Raw genomic sequence first — 23,165 nt, forward strand, 5'->3', positions numbered from 1 at the left:
TTTCACAGCTGCATTTATTGATACTATTTAATAAGACTGCAAATTTTATTAGATGATCCATTTCCTTTTTAATATCTCTCAGTGAAAATAAGATAGCAAGCAGCAAACTTATTAATCTTAAAAAATTATGACGCACACTAATAAAGTCCCACGAGCACGTGGAGAGCGCATGCTCACAGCGTGGTTGCAACTTTCCCCCCGCGTACCCCGCAAACGACCCCGCCACCATCCACATTCCCCGCGCCATCAGCTGATCACGAGTTAACCGCGTGCACAAAAGCCGGTTCGCGTGAATTGCAGTAAGTATACAAACACAAATCAAGGTGGATAGGTAGGTATAACATTATGCCGTTCGCTGCACGAATATGACTCGCTGTGAAAGCAATGTTCGTATGAATGCAATTGTTTTCGAAAGCAATGTAAGTTAAAACCTGCCTATCATTTGGAAATGAAAACAATTTGATAATGTAAAGCTGAGGTTCTGAAAACAGTAGAAAAGAACGTATGATGAAGTAATAGATAAGTACAAGTACCTGATGATAGATCTTAGGTAAGTATTATCGATGAAACTTACATGATTTGAGTTAGGTTTAGAAAGAAAATTGAATTTGTTTAATACATAATATTTGATATGTTATTAACCTTCAGACCAAAAGTCCAGCCCAGTAAATCTAGGCCTACCATCAGGGCACTATCATGAGACCAATTCTAAAAACATAATACTATTTAAGTACATAATTATAATTAAAATTATTTTAAAATTATGTTTCAGTTCTTGAATTCAATTCGCCTTAACATTTACCGTTACTTAGTTATGTATGCGCCTTAATTTTTTCGTATTCTGTATTCCGTATTTCGTAAACTTTATTACATAGCAATTTTATTCCGTTTTATTCCTAAAAACAGCAAACCTTAAATCAAAAAGAAAATATTAGTGGATTCACTTTATTCGCTTAAAAGTAAACCATTTCTAAAAATTGGTGTGTGAAAAGACGAGTTATCCAAACCGAATTCGAAGAATAAAAAAAAATGAACAAGATTTGTCATTACTGTCAAGCATCATGTCATTTTGAGTTCCTCAAGCGAGCACTGTTTTGCTTAGTTTTGCTGATGTAGTTGGCATAGATATTTACAAATTCTTTATTGGAACCTACAATATATAACAAACAGTGCCTGACTTATTTCGGTGATACAGAAAAGTTATCAAAATAAGTAACATGGCCTCGCATTTGAGTACAAAAGACCGTCTACTAGCATTAATAGACGATATCGAACTCATATCAAAGTATGTTTATTTTAACATTTGGCTGCTATAGCATTTTAAAAGTTTGTATAATAAAAATATTAACGTAATATTACAGAGAAATGATAGAAGTATCTATAGCACCAAAACCACAGAAGCTATCGGCAGCCGATCATGCAAGCCTTACAGAATTGTTACTTTCTAAAGATACTGAATTGAAGAAAACTTTGGAATTAGCTGACGAACAAGCCAAGATACAACAAAAAATGAATGATCTCAAAGCTGAAGTTGAAAACAAGGTAATACCTCTATTTTGAGTCCTTATTATTTTTATATTATACACATCAAAAAGTGCCCCACTAATTAATACTATTCTCAAATTAGGACCAAGATATCTTCCATTTACAAAGACAACTGAAAGATGCAGAACAAATCCTGGCTACATCACTATATCAAGCTAGACAGAAACTGGCATCAATTGTCAAATCAAGAAAAAGACCAGTACCATCTGAAGAACTTATAAAGTTTGCTCACAGGTATGAATTTCAATATATTTTTTAAATAGTATATAGATTTATGACTAAAGAGTACTTACCAAGTGCCTTTTTATTTACAGAATCAGTGCCTCGAATGCTGTAAGTGCACCTCTTTCATGGCAGCCAGGAGACCCACGCAGACCGTACCCAACTGACTTAGAGATGCGATTAGGAATGCTCGGCCGGCTCTGTGACCTGCCACTTAATGGTCATACACCATCTACATTGAATGAACTACACAGAATGACCACAGGTGGAGGTGAGTCACCACATTTTATTAGTAACATGTTACATGTAAAAATTTCTATTAAGTAATTATGGGTATTTCCATACTGGTATGCAGTTTATTACTCATTTGAAGATATATATTATATTTGCTGCACTTCCTTGTATCTGACTAAACATAGCTTCAACACTGACTTCTTGCTCTGGCAACATTCCTCTTCTTATTTTTGTTTTTACTGATACTTTCAAATTAACAGAGGCCTTTTTTATTTACTTATGACTAAACTACACTCGGGTCTTTTTTAAGTCTATAATATAGACTAATTCTTAAAAAGCTATATCAAAACTGTGTTTTCAGTAGTGCCTGCTTCAGCTACTAACCAGTTTACCTGGCACCCAACTGGTGAGCTTCACATGTCGGTCGGCGGCGGAAACTCGGTCGCCATTGACGGCCGTGGTAAGGACGCGCCGAACCAAGAAGACGTTGAAGTCATGTCCACAGATTCCAGTTCAAGTTCAAGCAGTGATTCCCAATGAATAAGAAAATAAATTGTTTAATAAATATTAAACAATTGAAGTTTATAAATTGAATATTCAATACAGTTTATGTGGCAGAATGAAGGACGATTTTCGTTTAACTGTGCAGTGCACAACAAGACTGTTGATGTATGAGTGATTTAGATGTAATTTACTGAATAAAGAAGTTTCAAAACTTACTACTCTAAAAAATGTTTTATTTGACTAGAAGTCTAGAATACGCATAATTGAAATTCTAAAATTGTTTTCCCTTCTTACGTTTTCGTATAGGTACCAGTCGGAATTGCTTAATGCTTAACTGTGCGTCGTCGAGGATCAAACCCGTATGAAGTGATCTTTACAATATGTTGACAGTGTAACTCAGCAATCGCGTTGCAAATTTTATTAACCAAACTGATGATGATGATGATGATGTCCTCCTAGACGTTTCCGTCGACGGCGACTCCCTGGTATACCCTATTAACCAAACTACCATGGACACGGTTACATTTCTATTCAACAGGCAGTTACTATGGAGACGAAACTTTGTTTACAATACAAGACGTGTCTACCGTTCGTTGTCATTGACAAATAATAATTATTCATAATTAATTAGAAATGGCTGAAAGGGCTCCCGTGTCCACGGAAGAAACCTTAGTTCGTTATGACAATCCTGTTTTGGTGACTAAAAAGAAAGAGAATGTCGTAAGTAACTACTGTTTTGAAATTTGCTTGAGAAGACTTATCAATTCGTTCACGTTGCAGTCTTCGGTATTTATTGTAGATATCTCCTCGTGCTGCTGGGGCCGTGCAACCGTGTGTGCCAACAGAAGCCAAGAGGGAAACAGAAGAGATTTTGAATGCTATTCTACCGCCAAAGGAATGGGAAGAAGATGGCCAAATATGGACTCAAAAGGTAACGGATTTCTTATTAGATTAAACTAGTAGACACAAGTGTTACTCACTCGTTGGTTTAAATATCATAAACTTTGTAGTTTCTTAACACCTGAAAAAATATTATTTACTTGTATACCTATGGTGAGCATGGTGTTTTGTTTAGATATCATCGAATCCAGCCACACGTTTAGATGTAATAAATCTACAAGAAATGCTTGATACGCGCTTACAACAACGGCAAGCGAGAGAAACGGGCATTTGTCCCGTACGCAGACAACTTTACACTCAGTGCTTCGATGAACTTATACGACAGGTACGCTTTACTTTAACCAATCTATATACTGAATATCTAAATTCAACTGTCTTAAATGCCATACTTACTGATTTGCACCACAGGTGACAATAAACTGCGGCGAAAGAGGCCTCTTATTGCTAAGAGTGCGCGATGAAGCCAGGATCACGATGGAGGCATACCAAACGCTATACTGTAGTTCCATCGCGTTTGGTATGAGAAAAGCTTTACAGGTAAGAGATAAATATTGTATTCTATCACGGCATCACTTTATCATCAGGGTCTATCATCCTCGCGATTGCGAAAGAGTCTTGTCGCTTTACGCCAATGCAATCATGTCATGCAACGTAATGCGCTTTTTCGCTGGTAATACGAGGTAGTATAGCCTCGAATAACTTCAACAGGACTTAATGCTTTTAGCAAAGCTTTGATCTTCTGATTCAGTGGTTTCTTTTAAGGATTAAATACTAATCAATCGTTTCAAATATTCTCAGTCAGAACAAGGTAAATCAGACTTGATGGATCAAGTGGCCAAGTTGGAAGCAGAACGTTCCGCTCTCGAGAAGCAGTGTATGGAGTTGAAACAAAAGACAGAACAATTGGAGCGACGTGCTGCTGAACTTAGAGCCGCTGAGGAGAAACGTCACCAAGAAGAGTTGCTGGCGTTGAAGAAGACAAACGCTCAATTGAAGGTTCAAATTATTCTTACTTGTGTCGTTGTGTACGATAGGAAATACAGTACAGTGCATTTTGTTGTTAACTGTACAATTGAGCTAAGAGGATTTTAGAGATATTTTGTCACGTTTGTGAAAATGAGCCTTCAATGACATAAAAAATATATTTATAAATTTATATGCTGAAGGTAAAGTTACTGATTTGGAACCTTAAAGTCTACTATGAATTACTGTATTAAGTGTGTGTCTTTATATCTTTTCAGGCACAACTGGAAGGCATTATCGCGCCGAAGAAGTAGAAACAGTTACCACTGTGCTTAGTTCGTTAGTTATTTTTAAGATGTTTTTGTTGTTCTCCTAGATTATAGACATTTAAATTGTGTTCCGCAAATATATTATTATTATCTATTAATTAAATAACTTTGATTTTTTATCTTTTGCAATAATATCGTTTATTAAATACATCAGAATAGTCTACAATTTGTAAAGATATTGTATAACGAACGAATAAACCTACCATCTGTTTGGGCTAATAAACCTGCTAGTTACTAAATAAAAATTAATAATATTAGAAATGCACTTTCAAAGTATATACTTATAACGCTTCTGGCATTGGCTAGTTACAAATAAAACATCATACACATTTTATTAAAATATATATTAAAACATTTAATTGGGACAAACATACAATGTTTTCAATAGTTTACAATGCACATATCACTAGAAAGGTATAAAGGACATACATTCTTCCATTCAACTCTTCAATTTATTATTCGTGATATATACTTTTTTAAATATTATCAAACTCAATAATACATTTCATACAATCGGAATTGTACACTTTGTTTATATCAGAAATATATCAGGACATTTACAGCAAATCTTAATAATACACACTATAGTCATACTGAATCAAATGCGTAATTCATCACCATCTGTAGGATTACAAACAATTACATTTAAATCTAATTTAAATTATAGATCAAAACAAATTAAAAAATAAAATAAAACGTGAAATTTGAATGATACAATTTATCGTATTATTATATAAAATTGATTTCAAGAAATCAAGGCACCACATACAATTATTAAATTAACATTACATTAAATTAAAATATTATTACACCAGCAAAACACAAAATACTGAATGAATCAACAATAATTCGCGAATAAACTAAGTGATTGTATAATGCAAGTATAGAAAGATAAATGTATTATGTCATACCGTTCAATGTGATGCCAGTTTCGTACCATTAAGTGTTGTAGATGGTATGTACATTAGTATGCCGCACTCGGCCCGCATTCAAAGTCTGGTCAGCCACACAATCCTAAGCAGGTACAGCATCAACATTCAGTCAAAAATTAAAAACTTGCACGGAATGAAAATTATTTAAAATTAAATACGTAAAGTATTAAAAGAATAATAACTATTAATATTTCCAAAAATATATATTAACACCTATCATTAACCTAAAATCTCCGTCGCAAAACTAAAATAAAAAAAATAAAAATTGTGATCAAAATAAAATGCCACAAAACGCGTCTCGCTAGTGGATTTCTTCAAGCGCCTTTAAGTAACATAACAAGTCGGTGGAATCTAAATTTATTATCACAGTTACAATACAAAATTAAGATGGAAACTCGTTTCACTAACGTTCGTTTCGTTGAAGAAATCTACAATCGAGTTCGATTCTCGACAGCGGTCGAGTCGTGTCTATTGCAAGTGTGGTCGTAGTCGATGTGTTGTCATGGGGTTGTTCCTGCAGGTAGGTAGGTAGGGGGGGGGGGAGCGGAGATGAGACGTTAGGATAGAGATCTCTGCGAGTCTACTGAGGTTGGTCTGAGTAGGCGGTGAGGCGCTGCGCGGGCCCCACGGGGATGGCGGTGACCCGGCCGGCGCCGCCGTCCAGCAGGGGGTTGACGACCTGCACGATGTCGGGCTGCAGCGAGCTGTCGCCGCCCTCGCCGCAGTCGGCCTCGCCCTCACCTAAGCTAATACTATTCTCCTCGAGGTCGGTCGGCGCGGTCTCGCTACTCGGGCTAGTCGTTAATTCCAGAGATATAATTTTTTCTTGCGTCGTTTCCACCTGTATAGATAAAAACTATTAACACAAAATCTAGGTTTTATGACTAGCGAAAAATGTAATGACTTTAAGAACCAAAATGAAATCTTTAGACATATGTTTTTTGTATTAATGATGATGTTATGAACTGGCTTCTGAAAATAATAGTTTAGAATGTACATGAAGTTCTGTCAGTAGTATATACAGAACACAGTCTCATGACAGATGGATTTCATTAATCTGAGGATAAAATGTAACAAGTTATATTTTTGTGCTCAAACATGTGACATCTCAGACAACAAACAAGACAAAAGCGGTCGCTACAAATAGATCACATTTTTGAGTACCGTTGTTGTGTGTCTTTGTTACCTATGGAATATTACATGCACTAAATACAGTGTTACTGTTCTATAATAAGTTTGGCGTTAGTAGGTTAGTTTTGCTTCTGCTGCGAAAGCAATGATGTAAGCTTTAGTAGGTATATATGTTTCTGAAGAGTAATAAACGCAACAAACCATTGTTTTCGTTGAAGCTTGCCGTGTCTAGAATCCAGGTATCGTCTGACAAATTACACAATAAATTAAGTTAGCATGCCATGCCAAAAATATCATGCAACACTCGTGAAAACATTACATAGATACACAGAAATAAAAAGAAAATAAAGGACACATTTGGGAATCGGGATGCTGTCAAATGAGGCAAATAAATAGTATAAAACATGGGATTCATAAACGCTAGTTACACTAAAACCTGAGTCTTTGTTATTGCCACGTCAATTTTAGTTCTACATGTACGTGAGTGTAAAATACTACGTGATTATCTACGTTTTATAACTGTTTTTATTGAAATAGTCATATCTGTTAATCGACGATGTTTTAGATGGTCTTCAAATTTTGCTAACGACTTACATCCTTTAGTGTTTAACTAAAAACTACTTTTTATTTTTTCATGATTTATTGAAAAATATACATACTCTATCAATGGCGTTGTAGATTTTAAACCTTCACAAATGTGTATTTAAGTGTTTTCTGTCTGCGTGTTAGACATTTTAGGTATCTTGAGTAGCGTAGTATTTAATATTTATTATTTACTAAGCCATAGTAAGCATGATTTTTTTTCCTTTCTCGCTTTTTAGCTATAGAGTAAGTAACACAAGATGTAAAATTAATTATAAGTTGATTTGTAATCTGAAGATAACTTAAACATCATCTATGAAACAGATATTTCCATTTTTCTACGAAAGTCTACAGCAGTTGTGGTGTTTCACGTTTGTGTAGTGCAAATAAGTGTAATTCGTTATGTGCTTTTTAGGCCCCGCTGACAAAAAGTGTTTTTACACGAAGTTAATCTTTGTCAGTCACAATATTTGTCTCCATACAAATTCATAACGTAAAGATCGTTTGTCACAGTAAACAGTTCCGTCATCGTCTACAGTCCGTCATAATAGTTGCACGTTGAAAGCTAAGCGTAGTTTGTAAGATATACAAAAGATATAAAAACCACACACGATACGGCATTGCTGTGTACAGCGTCTTATGTAGCACAATGTACAAGTCGCGGCGTCATACGCGTACCTCTTTCTCAATGACTTTCTCAATGTACTCGACGGTTCGCACTTTAGTCTCGCCGGTTGCCGGGCACACGTACTCCTCGGTCCGGAGGGTAATGCGCTCGTCTAACAATTTTTCTTTCTCCTTGACGGCCAGTATTTGGCCCGGTTTTGTACGTAACGCGATACGTGGCAGGGGCCATTTCTATAATTTGTAAAGCCAAGTTTGACATTCGCAGCCCTTTGTAAACGTACAACAATATGCCAAGCGACATTGATCCATACCCATTTGATTATAAGACATAAGTACAAGTGTTTATAACCACAATGTGTTAGTTACATATTTATCTAGATCAATTTTAATTGCTAGTTATTGGAGAAATATTTCTTTTTTTACTATTTAAATTTCATATAAACAGCTCAAAAGAGACTTTTCCAATTAAGTTTTGTTGACATAGACATATAAAATATAATATCAGTGTTAATCACAATGTTAACAAGTACAGACAAACAAATTAATACAAGTTATATTATTGGATTATGACAGAACATTCTTTATCTGAAATGGGGAAAAGTCAAATAAAATAATTGTAAGTCTAGAATAAATTCTACAGTCTTTTTCCCCATTGCAGAATCGGTTGCTTTAGTGGTTTAATTTGGATGACACTTATTTAGGACATAAACAATCTTTAGTTCTGAATAATTACCTCGGACTTTTCCCTTGGTGGATCTTCCAGAATGTCGTTGGCTGGCCCCACCATGCTTTTTATAACTTTTTGTGATTCGAGTGCTTCCTAAATCAAGTCAATAAAAAAATATGTTAACAAAGAAACTTAATAAATACATATATTACGAATGTTATAGGTGCAATGATAACCCTAACAAATTACAATACTAGTCCTTTACCTATCTGTTCTAACTGATCTAAATATCAATGACAGAATTTTGAAGTTTCAATCTTCGCCAAAGGTTTTAAATTTAAGGACGGAATAAACATTGTTCATAATTGATATTTAGTAAGTATACATGAAGTACAAAGTACGTAGAGTTATGCTTTAAGATGCTAACCTGTTCGAGTGATCGTAGTCTAGCAGCCCGCCAGGCAGCCCGCCTCGCGGCGCGCGTGGCGGCGTCCTCCACCTCCCCGTCTCTCGCGCGTCTACGCTGCGACTTTGCTGACGGACTCACACCACCGGACACACTGGAATTATATTTGTCTCTATTAATATTTAAAAAATATATAAATATTTAATTTTTGACGCTTTTCAACCCCATTCCTGCGAGACAGAATGGGGCTCGTCAGTGAACTTTTTGCCTCTTGAGAGTAGCCGGATCTTTATTTATGAATATTAAACATGCTAATGCCCGAAGCTATCCAACACCATTTTCCTAGGAAAAGTCCCTTGTACTTAATAACAGCTGGAGAGCTTCGGGCTACAAGTCTAAATGTTATAACACAAACGTAAGCCTCTTGATTTCTTTTCATGTCGCATTATTTGCCCATTAGTTACATACTAACTGCATGGAGTATAATAAATTACTTACCTATGGCCATTCTCATAAGGTTCGTCGTCGGAATGCGAGCTATATCCACTCTGACGGTCCTCTCCAGGGGACCATGAGCCGAGCTCTGACCGCGACAGAGATGCCATCTTCCTTTCCTCTTCTTGCTTCAATTTCTCCACCTCATCCGCTGAAAGGAATGTGAAAACTTTTTCTGGAAAGAGAAAATCAAGAAATCTATTAAATGCTCATTTACATTAGGAAGGAGTGAACAAAAATGGAGTTATGTTAGCAGAATTCAAAGTATACCGAATATTTACCTGGCTTAGGCGACGGTTTGTGACTTTCTTCCATAGCATTTTCGAAAAACTTTTTCTTATCGCTGACAGACGCTTTTACAAAATTACCAGAATGAGGTGGGGAAGCCTGTGGACATTTGATTTTATTAAACTCTTACCAACTATTTACTGCCGCAGTTAAACAGTAATGAGTTAAAAAGCTTATGATATTTACAAGCTATGAAAATCCCTTATCCAGGCTTAACACCCATGCAGTCAATGTTAAAAAACCATAACTATAAAATAAAAGGTTATTGCGGTTAGTAAATAAACATGCAAAATATAAGTAATTGCAAGTTAAAAACATAATTCGATGGGGGTAAGTAACAAAAATGGGAAATGGAGGTATGACTATATGTGGTTTTAGTCAATAGTTCAGGTTGGGTTGTCGACGAACACAATCAAAAGAAGCTGAATGTGTATGTGTGTGCGAGGATAAGATGCCGTACATTGATGTTTACCTCGCCGATGGCGAAGGCTTTGATTTTGCTGCTCCATGCGGGTTTCAGGACGGATGTAGGCGTTGGGCTCCCTTCCCTCAAGGGGCCCAAATTGTTCGACAATAGATCGGTTTCGGGCACTGTCGTCACCTCACCGAAACGGACTCTTCTTTCTGATTGAACACTTTTAGGCGCATCGTAATTATTAGTGGGGACAGATGATGTGATATTTGCATTTATATCCTGTCCTAAAGTACTGACCGTAGCGGTCTGTGATTTGTGATTCAAATATCCAGTTTGATTAGAGGAGCATACGGGGACTGTGCACGTGTATGGATTATAAGTTCCAGCTACAGTGGTAAGAGATGGATAGGGATTGATCGGCGGATATGTGTTAGAATGAACCATAGCCGATGTAATATTATCTGTTCTTAAATCACGTAATGACCGATGCACAGGAACATAAATTATTCTTTGATCAATATATGTTTGATCTGGGTGTAAATTACATGGGGAATTAGGCACGTGAGAAACAGAAGGAAGAGTTTTATACTGCGCATGCAGTAATGCTGGAGGATCGGGTTCTCCACTAGGACTGACAGAAAGCTCGTTGTAATATTCATCTTTTGTCACAAATGGAATTTCAGTAGTCCGAAAGATGTTACTGGAAGGCACTTCCGAAATGATGGCTGAGCTAGGAATATCAGGAACAGCGGGTCCTGAGACCAAACGTGAATATGCTTTATAGTTTATAGGCGGAGGGACTTCAGTTTCTGGAGAATTGGTAGAATTTGAGGACTGCATGGATGTTTCGGCCACCGCAGGCTCAGGCAGCACAATCCGTTCAGGTATGACGATGATAGGTGGCAAACTTTGATCAATATCTTCTTCCTCTATTATTTCACTATCACTTACGTAATTATCAAACAAAGGCGGAGGAGGGATGATGAGGTCGGCGTGAAGTACTCGACTCGCTTTAGGGATTGGTCTCGAGACTTCTAATTCGGTAGACGGTTGGTTTCGGATTAGTATAGAGCTAGCCCCTTCGCATGCATCGTTAGTGTCTATGATCATCGGCCCCGTCGGTTCGTCATCATGCACGTCATGCAATGAGGGTCGAAATATCGTTTTCGTATCGTTCGTTGATATAGGATCAGGGTATTCAGGTTCGTCCATCGGCTCTTGTGTGAAACTAACTCGCTTCGTATGCGGTTTGCGAGGCACTTGAGGCTTTTGTTTGGCGGGGGCGGGTTGCGCGGGCGGCGCGGGTGGCGGGTGGCTGGGCCGCAGCAGCGGCGGCGGGTCGGCGGCCGAGCCGGCGGCGGGCGTGGGCGGGGGGGTCGGTGCGGGAGGGGGCGGCGTCTTCGCTTTCTGCTGAGTGAACACCGCGAGCGGCGAGGGGGGCGCCGCTTGCGAACTAGACGACTAACCAAACCAACAAAATATACTGCACCTTGCGGTACTTACGCAACTCATTACTTTAGCTAAATACGGCTAAAAAGACCAAAACAAAGTGCTAGGTACTCAAGAAAATCGAGCCAAATACATTTAATGGCGCTTATTCACACGTTAAACAATAGCCAAAGCTACTTGCACGAAAACACCAGTACGAAAATCATTGTTAAGTAACGTATAATATTATTATCTAGCGTAAACCAAAAGCGTACATTGGCAATCAACAAAAATCTTCCAAAATAAATGTCATTGAAAACTTGCTAACATAAAATTAAAGAAAACTTCATCTGAAACATCATTGTATTTAATGCAACACTAAACATAACTTCAATTTAGAACAATTTTGTACATTTAAAATTAACATAAAATAAAATAATTAGCACAATAGTAATTTATTATAAAATGTAAAATAATTGGCAGTTGAGAATTGTAATTTGGCCAAACATTCTTACGTTAAATCTTACACAAATTTCAAATAATTGAAAACATTTAACAAGTATAAACTGAACATACTAACTTCTTAATAAAAATAACAAGAAAATACCGTCCAAAATGTCCAAAGCGAAATATAAACGTTTCAAAAGTTATTACGACAAAGTTAGTCGAGTCCATACATCATGGCTTATGTATATTAATAGAAGTGTTTAAGACAAATGTGGATAAACAGGTATATAAAATTGGTCTTTTGGAATGAAGAGTACACATTACATAGAATAACTACGTGTTACATATACATATCATACATACAGGTTTAGGGAATTTCATGGGGTTGACAAGAGTTCAACTACTGCATATAAATACTTGGTCGCATCGGGCTGTATCAGAATGGATCAGGATTGACATGTACACAGATATATCAAAGGAATAATATATCATTAAGATACATTTTTTTGACGTAACCCAAATCTACTTTATAGAAAATGCTTGGTATAGAGTATTGTATATGATATAGAAAATAAGCGAAGGCAACGTTTCATCCAAAAGGTTTTTATAAACTTTTTTGAGGTGATTAGAGCTGGCGATTAGTAGATACGTATGAAATTGAGATATAACAAATTTTATTATTTCAAACAAAAAAATTGTTCGACTCATTCATATCTTAACTAAATATTTACCCTTCTCATTAGTTCCTAAGTACAATGAGTCATTTTGTTTAATATATACACATTTACCATTTCATTATACATTTTTTTTACTAATAAACATTTTCATGTTTTACATGAAGTATACGTAAGGTAGACAGCAAGAAGCCATAACATTATTATAAACGGAAGAAATTACGTTTGGATATAGTGAAACATCAATATATCTGTTGATTATAATTGTAAAACACGGACATAAACTATTATCAATGCAACTTAATAGCGTTGCATTTCATAACTACTTGGATTCAAAACATCAATTTAATTCATTATAATAACACTTATTAGATCGGACATTCAAAATTATAAATGTATGCAGGTTAGTCTGGCCAGAAATATACAATTCTGATTTGATTTCGATAAATGCTCTAACCATCCCTGTAGAGGGCGAGACCTGTGCCCAGAAGTGGCACATTTTTAGGAAATCTTGGACATGTGCAAACTAATGACCTAAATTACTCCATTATAAATGCAAGTTATTTTAAAAATTGCACATGTAAGTAAAGAAGTATTCTTGTTACGAAAACGCCAAATTGATCTTGTATTCTGTAAATTTCTGGCGAAACTAGTACATAATGTTCAACACGGACATTCAGTATTTTCCTAGACATGTCATATATCTCCATATTTTATTGAACATTAACTATTTACATCATTATTTGGACAGAAGTTAACATTGGCGTACTATGTGTTTTCCTCCTTTTCTTCTTGGTTTGCATTCTGCAATGGACGTAATACGCTTTGTCATTAATTTTATTCAAACTGCACCAGTCAGGGTTGTCTTCTAGGCAGAACCCATACAAGCTAACACATGACGACATTGAACTAAGCTACATTAAATTAAAATAACAACGACATCGTCTCGCTATAAAGTATACGCTAATAGTACTAGGGTACATTTAGAAATACTATAACATTTCAATGATTATAGACGTCCCAACAGAAAGAACCTAAAGAAATTGAGGATACATGCAAAACAGTCCTTAATAGTCAATATGGATGCTGTAGACCATACGTTACACTTACAGCCTTAAGACAGAAAGTTCGCCATAAAGAGATAGGTGTACTAAGGTATTTGTAAAGTGCCACCTTTCCATTTCATTACAAACCAACTACATATTAAAGGCTCATTTGGATATACTAAACAACATTTATTTTGGAAGACGAGGAGTTAAACATACGTATAGTATACTTAAATTACTCAATACAGATCCAAGTATATTTTCATGCAAGCAATATTTATACTACAAAATATACAGTGCATGCCATCAATAGACAGAATGTCTCGTGCATTAATATACAGCAAAGTTGTTTCGGCCTTTATAATACGAGAAAGTTAATTATAAGTATAATATAATACAAAGCTAAGTTTAATTTATCATGCTGTAATATAAACTTTTTAAATATATCAGAATATAAAGCTTATACACTTAAAAAGATAATGTTAAATCGAATAGTACTTTAAAACTACATGCATTCGGGTAAGAAGTACCTATATATATACAGTTGGTCACAGAAATAGGTGGTATATTACAAGTAATTGGTTAATATTGTGACATCAACTTTGCTGCGACCAGCTGTCAGTTTTTTTGCATTCAGGAAAGTTCTTTTTTTTTATTTAATAAAAAAATCTTAATATTTGATTAAGACAGAGCTAGCCATTCCATACAAGTTGCAGTCCTCTGTCTTTGAGGTTCAATCAATTATGCTAACCATAGGCGAGCAAACTCGCAATAGATCACAACTTATACAAAATCGGCGGCAGTCAAATTAAGATTTTAGTTTATTTTTTGTAGCAGCTTTTTTTAGCTATTGCTAGCAATTATTACGAACCAGCATCAAAGAGAGCCAAAGTTATCTACTCTAATAGGTACTGTAGTGTATGGTGGTTAGGCACTAACCTGAGGTTGAAGTGTGTGCTTGGACATAACAACAGTCGTCGTCTTGTGTTGTAGTTCCGGCGATATCGGTGGTGCGGGCTCGAGAGCCATGCTCTCTACAGCGTGGACAATATCCAACACCTAACGATTACAAAATATATTTAATAAATTTAAGATATAATAGGAAATATATAGATATATACTGTAAAATTACAGGATCTTTATCAACTTAGTATCATAATGGTTGACGTTCAAATGGTGACAGAGCTTAATACCCATGGGCATCCCCACGTGGCTATTCCCACCCTATTATGTGTACATATACCTTATAAAAATACATTTTTTTTTATTGTAATCGCTTAATCCCTTCGGAGGATTTACTGCTACAGAAAAAAAGGCAGAACACATTCCATTTCTTGCCTCGGGGTTTAAAAACATACATTAATGAGATTTTTTTGCTGATTGCAGATTTCAATTTTCGAATCTTGACTTGACAGTCCAATGATATTACCACTGGGCAAGTAATGATGATTTAGATGTATGTATGAATAAAGGTTTACCTTTTCGGGTGTAGATTTTTCCCTCAGTTCTGCGACTTGTTTCTCGTGTTCAAACTCAACCAGGTCCTGTTGATAAAGTTGCTCCTGAAGTCAAAATTAATACACATGAAATGTATTACAACGTAGCACTAAGGTATTTAATTTAAAAAACTTATTGGAACAAATAGTAATAAGTTCCTGGATCAGAGTTGCTAAGCATAATAACAACACTTTGTTCCATATTTAGTAAGATGAATAGGCGAATAACATAGTCTATAATATACCTGCGAAAATATAATTATTTCAAAAACTGAGTGGTTTAGGTCTTCATAATGAGGTCCCGGACATAGACAGTAATATATTTATTTACACGAAAACATTCACAATTAACCCGTGTCATATAAACATTGTCAAGAATATCGAAGTAAAAAAACATGCATGCAAACTCAATAATCGAAGAAATAATTTTGAAAGCGCCAAAAAATATACAAACCTGTTGTTGTTGGTGCAACGGTTCATCCCTGTCCAGGCTTGACGTTGAGTGAGACAGAGAGCCGCCTGTATCCGCCGTTCCGCTCTCGCTACCAGTCTGTGCAAACATTGGCATAGTCTATCTCTTTCTAACAAGCGTTCGCCAAAAAGTTTTTGGACAAATTGGTGGGTGATTGTTGACATGCGCTTAGGAGCGTGCCTTTATTTATAAAGTGTTTCAGTATGCATATAAAAAGTGTTTAAGAGGCGTGTACTTTCAAAAGCATAAGCCCTGGCATTTGAAGGTAGAACAAGACTCAGTTGTTTTGTTTTAAAAATCAGTATTAAGGGTATAAAATTGCAAAATGTATAGTATTTTTTCTCTTACAGTGTTTTTCTCTGGTCTGGTGTACCCGTAGCACACGACGAGGTGCAGCGGTGCGTTAGTGGCTGATCGCAATGCGTTCACAGCTTCGTTGTGTGTCGCACCTAGCAGCGACACACCGTTCACTTCTAATAGACGCATGCCAACCTGATACAAACAAATAATACAATTCAAATAAACAAATAAATACAACAGTGAATGTGATTGATTTGGTAAAATTGCATTGCAAAAAAACAGGGGGAAACATGCAACAATTGTATTTAATATGCATAATAAAAAGGTGTGGCCAAACTTTTTTTTTCGGAAAGTTCTTAGTACTTAAACATATTGATAAGTAATAAGTCTAAAGTTGTGGTGTACTAAGCTAGTCACTCTGGTCATCTTTTTCAAAGTTCACATTTTTCAACCCACCTTAAGTCTGCCATCTCTCCTGGCGGCACCACCGCTGTTGATCTTGGATATGAAGACGCCCTCATCGTTAGGATCGTTAGGGTTCCCACGCTGGCCGTTCAAACCGCCCTTAATGTGCATTCCTAGTTTCTCGCCTTCTTGTTTGACTATTGTTAGATCCTGCATTAAAAATATAATTAGAAACGTTGAAGATAATTTTAATATTGAAATAAAAGCTATTGAATAATTTCACAATATTATCATTCAGTATGTAGAGTAGAAATCTTATTTTACTACGTTACCGTGTCCATCGGAAAACTTAAACAACAACATTCACGAACACTTATAACATGCAGAGCTAACAATACCTCATGCATTCAAGGTCAACAAAAGCTTTCACACTAATAACGTACAACATTCTATACAATCAAAATAAAACCTAGCACATGACAGACAAAATCGTAAAGGGTTTTCTTTAGAGGGGATTATTTTCAGTGTACTGGGTTTTACAGTAGAAGAGCTATAAGCAAAGGTTACTGTATTTATATAGTGTGTCGCGTTTAGGTACTAATGTATAGGATAAGCTGTATTACGAAATAACCATTCCGAATACGACGATAGCTGGGCACACGGATTGACTGGATGGGGGGTTGGAGACTGACATATATTAGTAAAGTAACACACATAAGTTCGAGATCCCCGAACGACGTTCACACTTACAGTTGCATCAACAATCTCAACTTGTATGAGACCCTGAACGTGTCGTGGTGGCCGTGTTGCGAACGTGTGGAACAAACAATGTATTGCGTTTTATAACGACAAAATATATTTTATCTACGCTCTTCAAGACTTGTAAGCTTGATTATCGAGGAAATACGTTAGTAAGCGACAGACTTCGCAGCAAAGAGGTACTAATTGCTTTTGTCAGTATAAATGTTAAACAATCATGTGCATCAATGCATAAGCGTTATGCATACTTTTTATTGGTCTTGTACCGCCAAATGACTACTAAGCGACATTACCCAAATCATTCTACTCGTTAATGCACATTATGCCTTCAACTTCTCACCATGAGATCCACAAATTCTGTTACTTGCATAACATGCAAAACATTGCGCGATGTGTATATAAACACTGATTACGATAAATCATTACAAAACATACCCATTTTGGGAAACTGCTTTTTGTCAAATTAGAAGCATTTTATCACCAATTCTTGATCAAAATTAATTTGTGACACAGGATTGTACTATATTGAAGATTACTATTTAGATGACGTTTTACTACGGTATCTTAAATTAATGATGAATATTGTCTCCATTGTTGCCAAAAGCAAAATACGCAAGAAGTGATCAATCCCGTGTCACAATGCAATGTTAAGTGCGAGGTGACATCACGTACCTGGAATCCGTTCGGCAGCGGGTCGTGTCGCACGGTGAGAGCGAGCGTGTTGCCGGGTTGCAGCAACAGTTGCACGGCGTCACGATGCGTTGCGCCAGTCAACTCTGTGCCATTGACTTTCAGTAGACGATCACCCATTCGCAGTTTCCCTGAACGAGCTGCAACCCCACCAGGAACCACCTAGATACGGACAGAAAATTTTGTATTTTGTCTAGGCGTAATCGTATAATTCCAAAATACATGAAAAAATCTTCCAATATCTTCTTAAACATTGATTACTTACATGTGATATAAATATTCCAGGTTCTTTCCCACCAAATGGCACGCAAGAATGATCGGTCCCGCCAATAATACTAAAGCCGAGAGATCCTCCTTCTTTGACTAAAATCACATCCTGTAACAAAAGAAAAATACGTTGGACAAGTGGCTTTTTTGTAGGAACAAACCTTACAATCAATAATCGTAACAAAATAACTTCACCGGGTAGTAGCTCTCTAACCGAGAAGTTATATTTGTACTTTATATCTAAAATTTCAGATTCGATACTTTGAACAACGATTTTGGCCTATAGTTCTAAAATGTCTAGTGTACTACGTAGACTGAAAGGTGGTATGCAATGAAAGGTCATGCAACGATTGATTAAATTTTGAATGCACAATTTTATGTGTATGTTATGAACTATCCAATTGTCTAAACATTTTGGTTAAGGAATAAGCATGTAATATGTGACAGTATATTTTGCACTGTTAAGAAGTCTAATTACTTCTTATATTAAAAGTTTTTTGTTGGTATTGGATGTAGTTACGTTGTGTTACGTTGGTAATGTAGGTACATTATGAAAGGGAAGGCTTGGGCTTTTTATAGCCGATGAGCCGATGGCGTTATAGAGACAGGGGCAAAGAGGCAGAGCGGAAAATAGCTTTAATACTCAAACTAATGCAAGCTAGCGAGATCAAGAACATGTAAGTTTTGTGGCGCTTTGTATCAGATTCACTTAGCGTGAGCGTTTTTTGTTTAGACAACTAAACCACTGGTCAAGTTTGGTGAAATTCGGAATGATGATTTAGTAAGTAGTTATGGAAACCTATATTTGGTACTAAGTAAATGATACCTCTTGCAATATCGTAAATAGAACTAGCTTAACACAAAACCTCTTTCGACAAACCTTAAATATATCAAAAACTATTACATGCATATTCCCTTCTAAAACTTTTAATAAGTATTTTGTGAGATACTAGATGCAACATTAAACAATTTTGACAATTGATAAGATCTGTAAAAATACTTACTCATACATATTATATTTGTTGCAGGAAATAGTTATTTAAAAAATTAGGCCAAAATGGGATTAAGGAATATGTAGTTCTTTTACTCTATTTTGCACATTACCTTCCACCTGAATAAAAACCCGACACTTTAATATAAAAATGTTGTCCTCAGCATTTATATAGAAAGCATCTTGGCAAAACCACAGTTCAGTTAAAATAATATGTTTGTGTTCGCGCGAGTAGCGAGGCGTCGTTCTTACTTCGATGATGAGCGGCGCGACGAGTTGGTTGTCGGTGATGCGGGTGACGGTGGTCTCGGTGAAGGTGGACTTGGTGATGGTCTCGGTGACGCGGCCGAGCGCGGCGGGCGGCGGCGGCAGCAGCGCGGCGGGCGCGGCGCGCTCCACCGTGACGCGCACGCCGCGCTCGGGCGGCGCGCTGCTGCCCGCCGGCCGCGCGCCGCCCAGGAAGTGCGCCGGGATCATCGCTTGGAACTCCTCGTTGGTTATCGGCCGCGACGGCTGCGCGTTTAACACGTTCACATCGAATCAGTCATGGCCACGAATGGAACCAACATTTGTGTGTACCACAAATGTTTGTTCCAAGCCTGGGAGTAGGTTACGTTGTGTTTTTTACTAGCTATATAAATAATATTGAAGAAAAATAACTAGCATATTAGATTCAGTTAACGTATCATTGTACATTATTCTATATTTTGGTTAAGTATCTTGACTAAAATGGACTACAATATATTCAGCTACTTATTTAATAACGGTTTATTCACGCTCAGCCGACTCGTTTGGGACCGAGTCTTAAGACGTCCCAAAACTACTCATACGATCCCGTTAAAATGTGAGCGTGAGTAATCTGTTATCAATTAAATATTCCGTTTCAAAAAGGAATGACGATAATTTATATTAAATTGGTGATGTAATAGGTATCTAATACTTTACTTCATGTTAATGTAGATAACGGTATTACAATTGTTCGCAGTCGTTGTTGAGTGACTAAAATTAACATGGATATTTTACTGTGATTTCTTTATCTTAGGTGATAAATAAGCACTTCATATATGCATTATGTGATTGCAAAATTACAAAAATTACCCAATTTTGAAAAAAAAGCGTTGTACTTCATCTGTCCGCAACTAATCGCACTTTCTCTTGCATCAATCCTATTTTGTCAATTAAAAACGTCATTTACTAGAACGATGAAGAAAGTGGTAGATGAAATCATACAAAGGACAGCTTAGGAAGCAACCCTCGTGATTTATTGATACTATTTATTTTTCTGGATTTTGTTTTACATCCGACTAAACTTTTTCCTGAAGCATTAAAGAGTGTTTATAACATACAGGGCGACCCAATTCGTTGGACATGACGGTGAACATTTTCTATCTCGAAGATATTATAGCCTGTGACTCTCACAAATTAAGTGGCTCTCCAATGGGGTTAAACGGGAGTTTAAGGACTTAGTAAATTTTGGGATTACTCCTCTGTACCGGAGAAATTTTAGCTCTTTATTATATAAGATAGATTTAAGCATTTGTATTTGATATATTATGACGATTAGAGCCAACAACACTCTCTCCAGTGACTTGTATGTATGGTATATACTTTTACGGGGATGTCAATAGATGATGTTTTTAGGACTCGCAAAGCATAGATTACTGAAATGATTAGTTGGGAATTCATTTCATCTTATCGACATTAAAATCAAGAAGAAAAAACCTTGTAAATACGTAGATTTCCATCTTTTACAATCTGAAAAATTAAAAAGATATGTTGAGAGATATATGCTACAAATCTACAATCTTATAAAGACACATAACATGATCATTATATATATTTTCGTCTCCTCTAGTCTTGCTAAGTAATATATAATAATTCTTTGTAATCCTAAAATGTATAATAATTACATAAATAAAATCTAAACGTTGACTAAAGTTAATAATCGTGTAATATGGCATAGTTATAAACAATGTTGCGTCGACAATGTTTATTGGCGATAGTGCAATTATACAAAGTAAAGCTTAAGCTTCAAATAATGCGCTAACTAGTGAAGACAATCAAATATCACACTATACAAGGTGCAGAATAACTACGATACATAGTATATATTTTAGAATAAATGCAATGATACGTTAGCATTTCCAAACTTACACTTTGAATCACATTTGAATGATATTATTTATGCCCATGTGGTTTAAATACAGTATTATCTAAAGACCGAAAGTAACAGAATATTAAAGCATACATATTTTAAAGAAAGCACGGAGATAGCATTGAACCCAGAATGAATAGTTATGACCGATATTAAATCCAAACATCACGAAATATGAGCTCTATATTTCGGAATGCATTGGACACAATACCTTTCGCAACTATTACGGGCTAAATGTGATCGCCGACTTTCAACTAGTCTACATAATGGAGTGAAAACAGTTAAGGCGTCGCACACAATAGTGGTAAAGCTATGACGTAAAAGCTCGGATGTGAACGTGTTAAACCAATACCATCACCTGCGAATCTGAGTACTATATTTATGTAGGAAGTTGCTCTTACCTGTATATCATCGAAGACGTCGTCGTTAGATCCGTGCACGTTATTGGCGCCAGGTGTTAGGGGCGTGCTCGCACTGTTAGTTGTTGGTTTGGCCTGGAGTGAACGATTATTTATTTGAATGTATATGCGTAGTCAGTAGGAAAATAAAGCAGAATGTTTCAAGTTACTCTCGACACATGTTTTTTTTTTTATCAAACTATTGGCAGTTTTTATTGAAATGTGCTATTTAGTGTGCAAAAACTTGAAGTTGGTTAATCTAAGATACGTCTATGTTAGTCCTATACTCCAGATGGCATAACATTACCTTACAATATGATTGCTGCAGTTGAGAAACAGAGACGAAACTCTAGGCTTTGTAATAGGATGTTACAACGGCAATAATAAAACTTTAAGCTGTGGAGCTGGGCCCTCTGATATTGAGAGTCTAAAGGCTGGATAGATAGCGTTGCCTAAGCCTCACCTGTCCGTTGGTTTGACTGAGTTTCCTGGGTGCGGGTTGCGGTGGGACGGCGGTGGGCAGCGTGCTGGGCTTGTGCGCGGGCGGCTGCGGCGACGGCGCCGGCGAGTGCGACACGCGCGGTGCGGTGTAAGTGTTAGTGTGGTTGCCGATGGCTGTGCTAATGTGATTCGTAGTGGGTTTCGGTGTCGGAGTTATGTTCACATTCTGCAGGCTCGTCTTGTGCTCTCTCACTTCTTCTGATGTTGATTTCCGCGGTAACAGCTCGCCTATACAAGGAAAATAAAATTTAAGTGTTTTTTTAAGGCCAAGCTGTCTACAGACTACACCATAAGCACTTTTCTTGACAAGAAATAAAACGGCCAATACTTAAAAGCCTATCATTTGCAACTGTGCTAAATAGATTATAGATTTATTTATATACCTTGCTCCGTTGTGATGGTCCGTTGCAGAACGAGTCTTACAAATCTTTCGTGTCCGGTGAGAAGGGATACGGCGGCTTCGTGAGGAGCGTTCTCCATATCTACGCCGTTTATCTGAGAAAATAAATCTATATTAAGGCTTTCACTGTGTTACTTTACTAACTTGTTAGGTTGCTTGTGAAATATTTAGGGCGCTAGATAATAATATCTTTGCTAATTAAAAGTATTTCCTAAAGCCAATTCAGTTCTTAATATTTATAACAAGTACAAGGTAATTAAATTGATTAATCTTAAACATGATATAAAATTATTCTTACCGAAACAACTTTATCGCCGACGAGCATTTTGCCGTCTTTAGCAGCAGCACCTTGTGGCGAGATACGCGAGATGTAAATGGCGTCGCTGTCATCTCGGTACGGCGGGGAGCCCTTACCGCCGGCTATACTGAACCCGAGACCAGCTCCGTCGCGGATCAGAGTCGTGTGAACTAGCACCTTCTGTTGATATACTAGAAA

The 23,165-nt window shown here is 36.7% G+C and overlaps 3 protein-coding genes across 15 annotated transcripts in view; 2 read left to right on the forward strand and 1 right to left on the reverse strand.

Annotated features, from left to right (window-relative positions):
* The first annotated feature begins 1,053 nt into the window (after positions 1 to 1,053).
* On the forward strand, positions 1,054 to 2,733 carry LOC113496803 (mediator of RNA polymerase II transcription subunit 4). 2 transcript variants are annotated; one of them, XM_026876144.1, is made up of 5 exons: positions 1,054 to 1,285; positions 1,362 to 1,542; positions 1,628 to 1,779; positions 1,860 to 2,038; positions 2,366 to 2,733. In XM_026876144.1, the coding sequence occupies exons 1-5, from the start codon at positions 1,218 to 1,220 to the stop codon at positions 2,539 to 2,541; spliced, it is 756 nt and encodes a 251-aa protein (XP_026731945.1). In that variant the 5' UTR covers positions 1,054 to 1,217; the 3' UTR covers positions 2,542 to 2,733. The 2 variants fall into 2 exon arrangements, with proteins under 2 accessions (XP_026731945.1, XP_026731944.1); XM_026876143.1 differs by having other exon boundaries at positions 1,055 to 1,285; positions 2,363 to 2,733.
* An 86-nt stretch (positions 2,734 to 2,819) lies between these two features.
* Positions 2,820 to 4,786, forward strand: LOC113496804 (putative inner dynein arm light chain, axonemal). The gene is made up of 6 exons (XM_026876145.1): positions 2,820 to 3,225; positions 3,305 to 3,436; positions 3,581 to 3,730; positions 3,814 to 3,942; positions 4,204 to 4,401; positions 4,647 to 4,786. Exons 1-6 carry the CDS (start codon positions 3,139 to 3,141, stop codon positions 4,680 to 4,682), a joined length of 732 nt encoding a protein of 243 aa, XP_026731946.1. The 5' UTR covers positions 2,820 to 3,138; the 3' UTR covers positions 4,683 to 4,786.
* A 236-nt stretch (positions 4,787 to 5,022) lies between these two features.
* The window catches only part of LOC113496801 (protein lap4), a 63,482-nt gene continuing 45,339 nt past the window's right edge, over positions 5,023 to 23,165 (reverse strand). For 4 of the 12 annotated variants that reach the window (XM_026876127.1, XM_026876128.1, XM_026876125.1 and 1 more), the window contains 19 exons: positions 22,968 to 23,158; positions 22,653 to 22,764; positions 22,232 to 22,497; positions 21,772 to 21,864; positions 19,468 to 19,728; positions 18,223 to 18,333; positions 17,940 to 18,119; positions 16,560 to 16,718; positions 16,152 to 16,295; positions 15,786 to 15,881; positions 15,314 to 15,397; positions 14,775 to 14,894; positions 10,286 to 11,701; positions 9,819 to 9,924; positions 9,541 to 9,712; positions 9,064 to 9,196; positions 8,703 to 8,789; positions 8,021 to 8,200; positions 5,023 to 6,470 (listed from right to left, as the gene is read on the reverse strand). In XM_026876127.1, coding sequence (XP_026731928.1) covers positions 6,210 to 6,470; positions 8,021 to 8,200; positions 8,703 to 8,789; positions 9,064 to 9,196; positions 9,541 to 9,712; positions 9,819 to 9,924; positions 10,286 to 11,701; positions 14,775 to 14,894; positions 15,314 to 15,397; positions 15,786 to 15,881; positions 16,152 to 16,295; positions 16,560 to 16,718; positions 17,940 to 18,119; positions 18,223 to 18,333; positions 19,468 to 19,728; positions 21,772 to 21,864; positions 22,232 to 22,497; positions 22,653 to 22,764; positions 22,968 to 23,158 — 4,172 coding nt within the window. In that variant the 3' untranslated portion in view covers positions 5,023 to 6,209. Of the gene's footprint in view, positions 6,471 to 6,961; positions 7,007 to 8,020; positions 8,201 to 8,702; positions 8,790 to 9,063; positions 9,197 to 9,540; positions 9,713 to 9,818; positions 9,925 to 10,285; positions 11,702 to 14,774; positions 14,895 to 15,313; positions 15,398 to 15,785; positions 15,882 to 16,151; positions 16,296 to 16,559; positions 16,719 to 17,939; positions 18,120 to 18,222; positions 18,334 to 19,467; positions 19,729 to 21,771; positions 21,865 to 22,231; positions 22,498 to 22,652; positions 22,765 to 22,967; positions 23,159 to 23,165 lie in introns of all 12 variants that reach the window. The other 8 variants (XM_026876131.1, XM_026876135.1, XM_026876134.1 and 5 more) reach the window with 8 other exon arrangements.

Source organism: Trichoplusia ni, chromosome 8 (assembly GCF_003590095.1).
Source record: "Trichoplusia ni isolate ovarian cell line Hi5 chromosome 8, tn1, whole genome shotgun sequence".
Classification (NCBI taxonomy): domain Eukaryota; kingdom Metazoa; phylum Arthropoda; class Insecta; order Lepidoptera; family Noctuidae; genus Trichoplusia; species Trichoplusia ni.

What these genes read in the sequence shown, in the direction of transcription:
- LOC113496803 (XM_026876143.1), top strand. Translation starts at nt 1,218, where the DNA reads ATGGCCTCGCATTTGAGTACAAAAGACCGTCTACTAGCATTAATAGAC. An exon ending in AAGCTGAAGTTGAAAACAAG is followed by an intron (nt 1,543 to 1,627) that starts GTAATACCTCTA and finishes TTCTCAAATTAG; the next exon opens with GACCAAGATATCTTCCATTT. An exon ending in CAGAATGACCACAGGTGGAG is followed by an intron (nt 2,039 to 2,362) that starts GTGAGTCACCAC and finishes CTGTGTTTTCAG; the next exon opens with TAGTGCCTGCTTCAGCTACT.
- LOC113496804 (XM_026876145.1), top strand. Translation starts at nt 3,139, where the DNA reads ATGGCTGAAAGGGCTCCCGTGTCCACGGAAGAAACCTTAGTTCGTTAT. An exon ending in CTAAAAAGAAAGAGAATGTC is followed by an intron (nt 3,226 to 3,304) that starts GTAAGTAACTAC and finishes TATTTATTGTAG; the next exon opens with ATATCTCCTCGTGCTGCTGG. An exon ending in TCGATGAACTTATACGACAG is followed by an intron (nt 3,731 to 3,813) that starts GTACGCTTTACT and finishes TTTGCACCACAG; the next exon opens with GTGACAATAAACTGCGGCGA.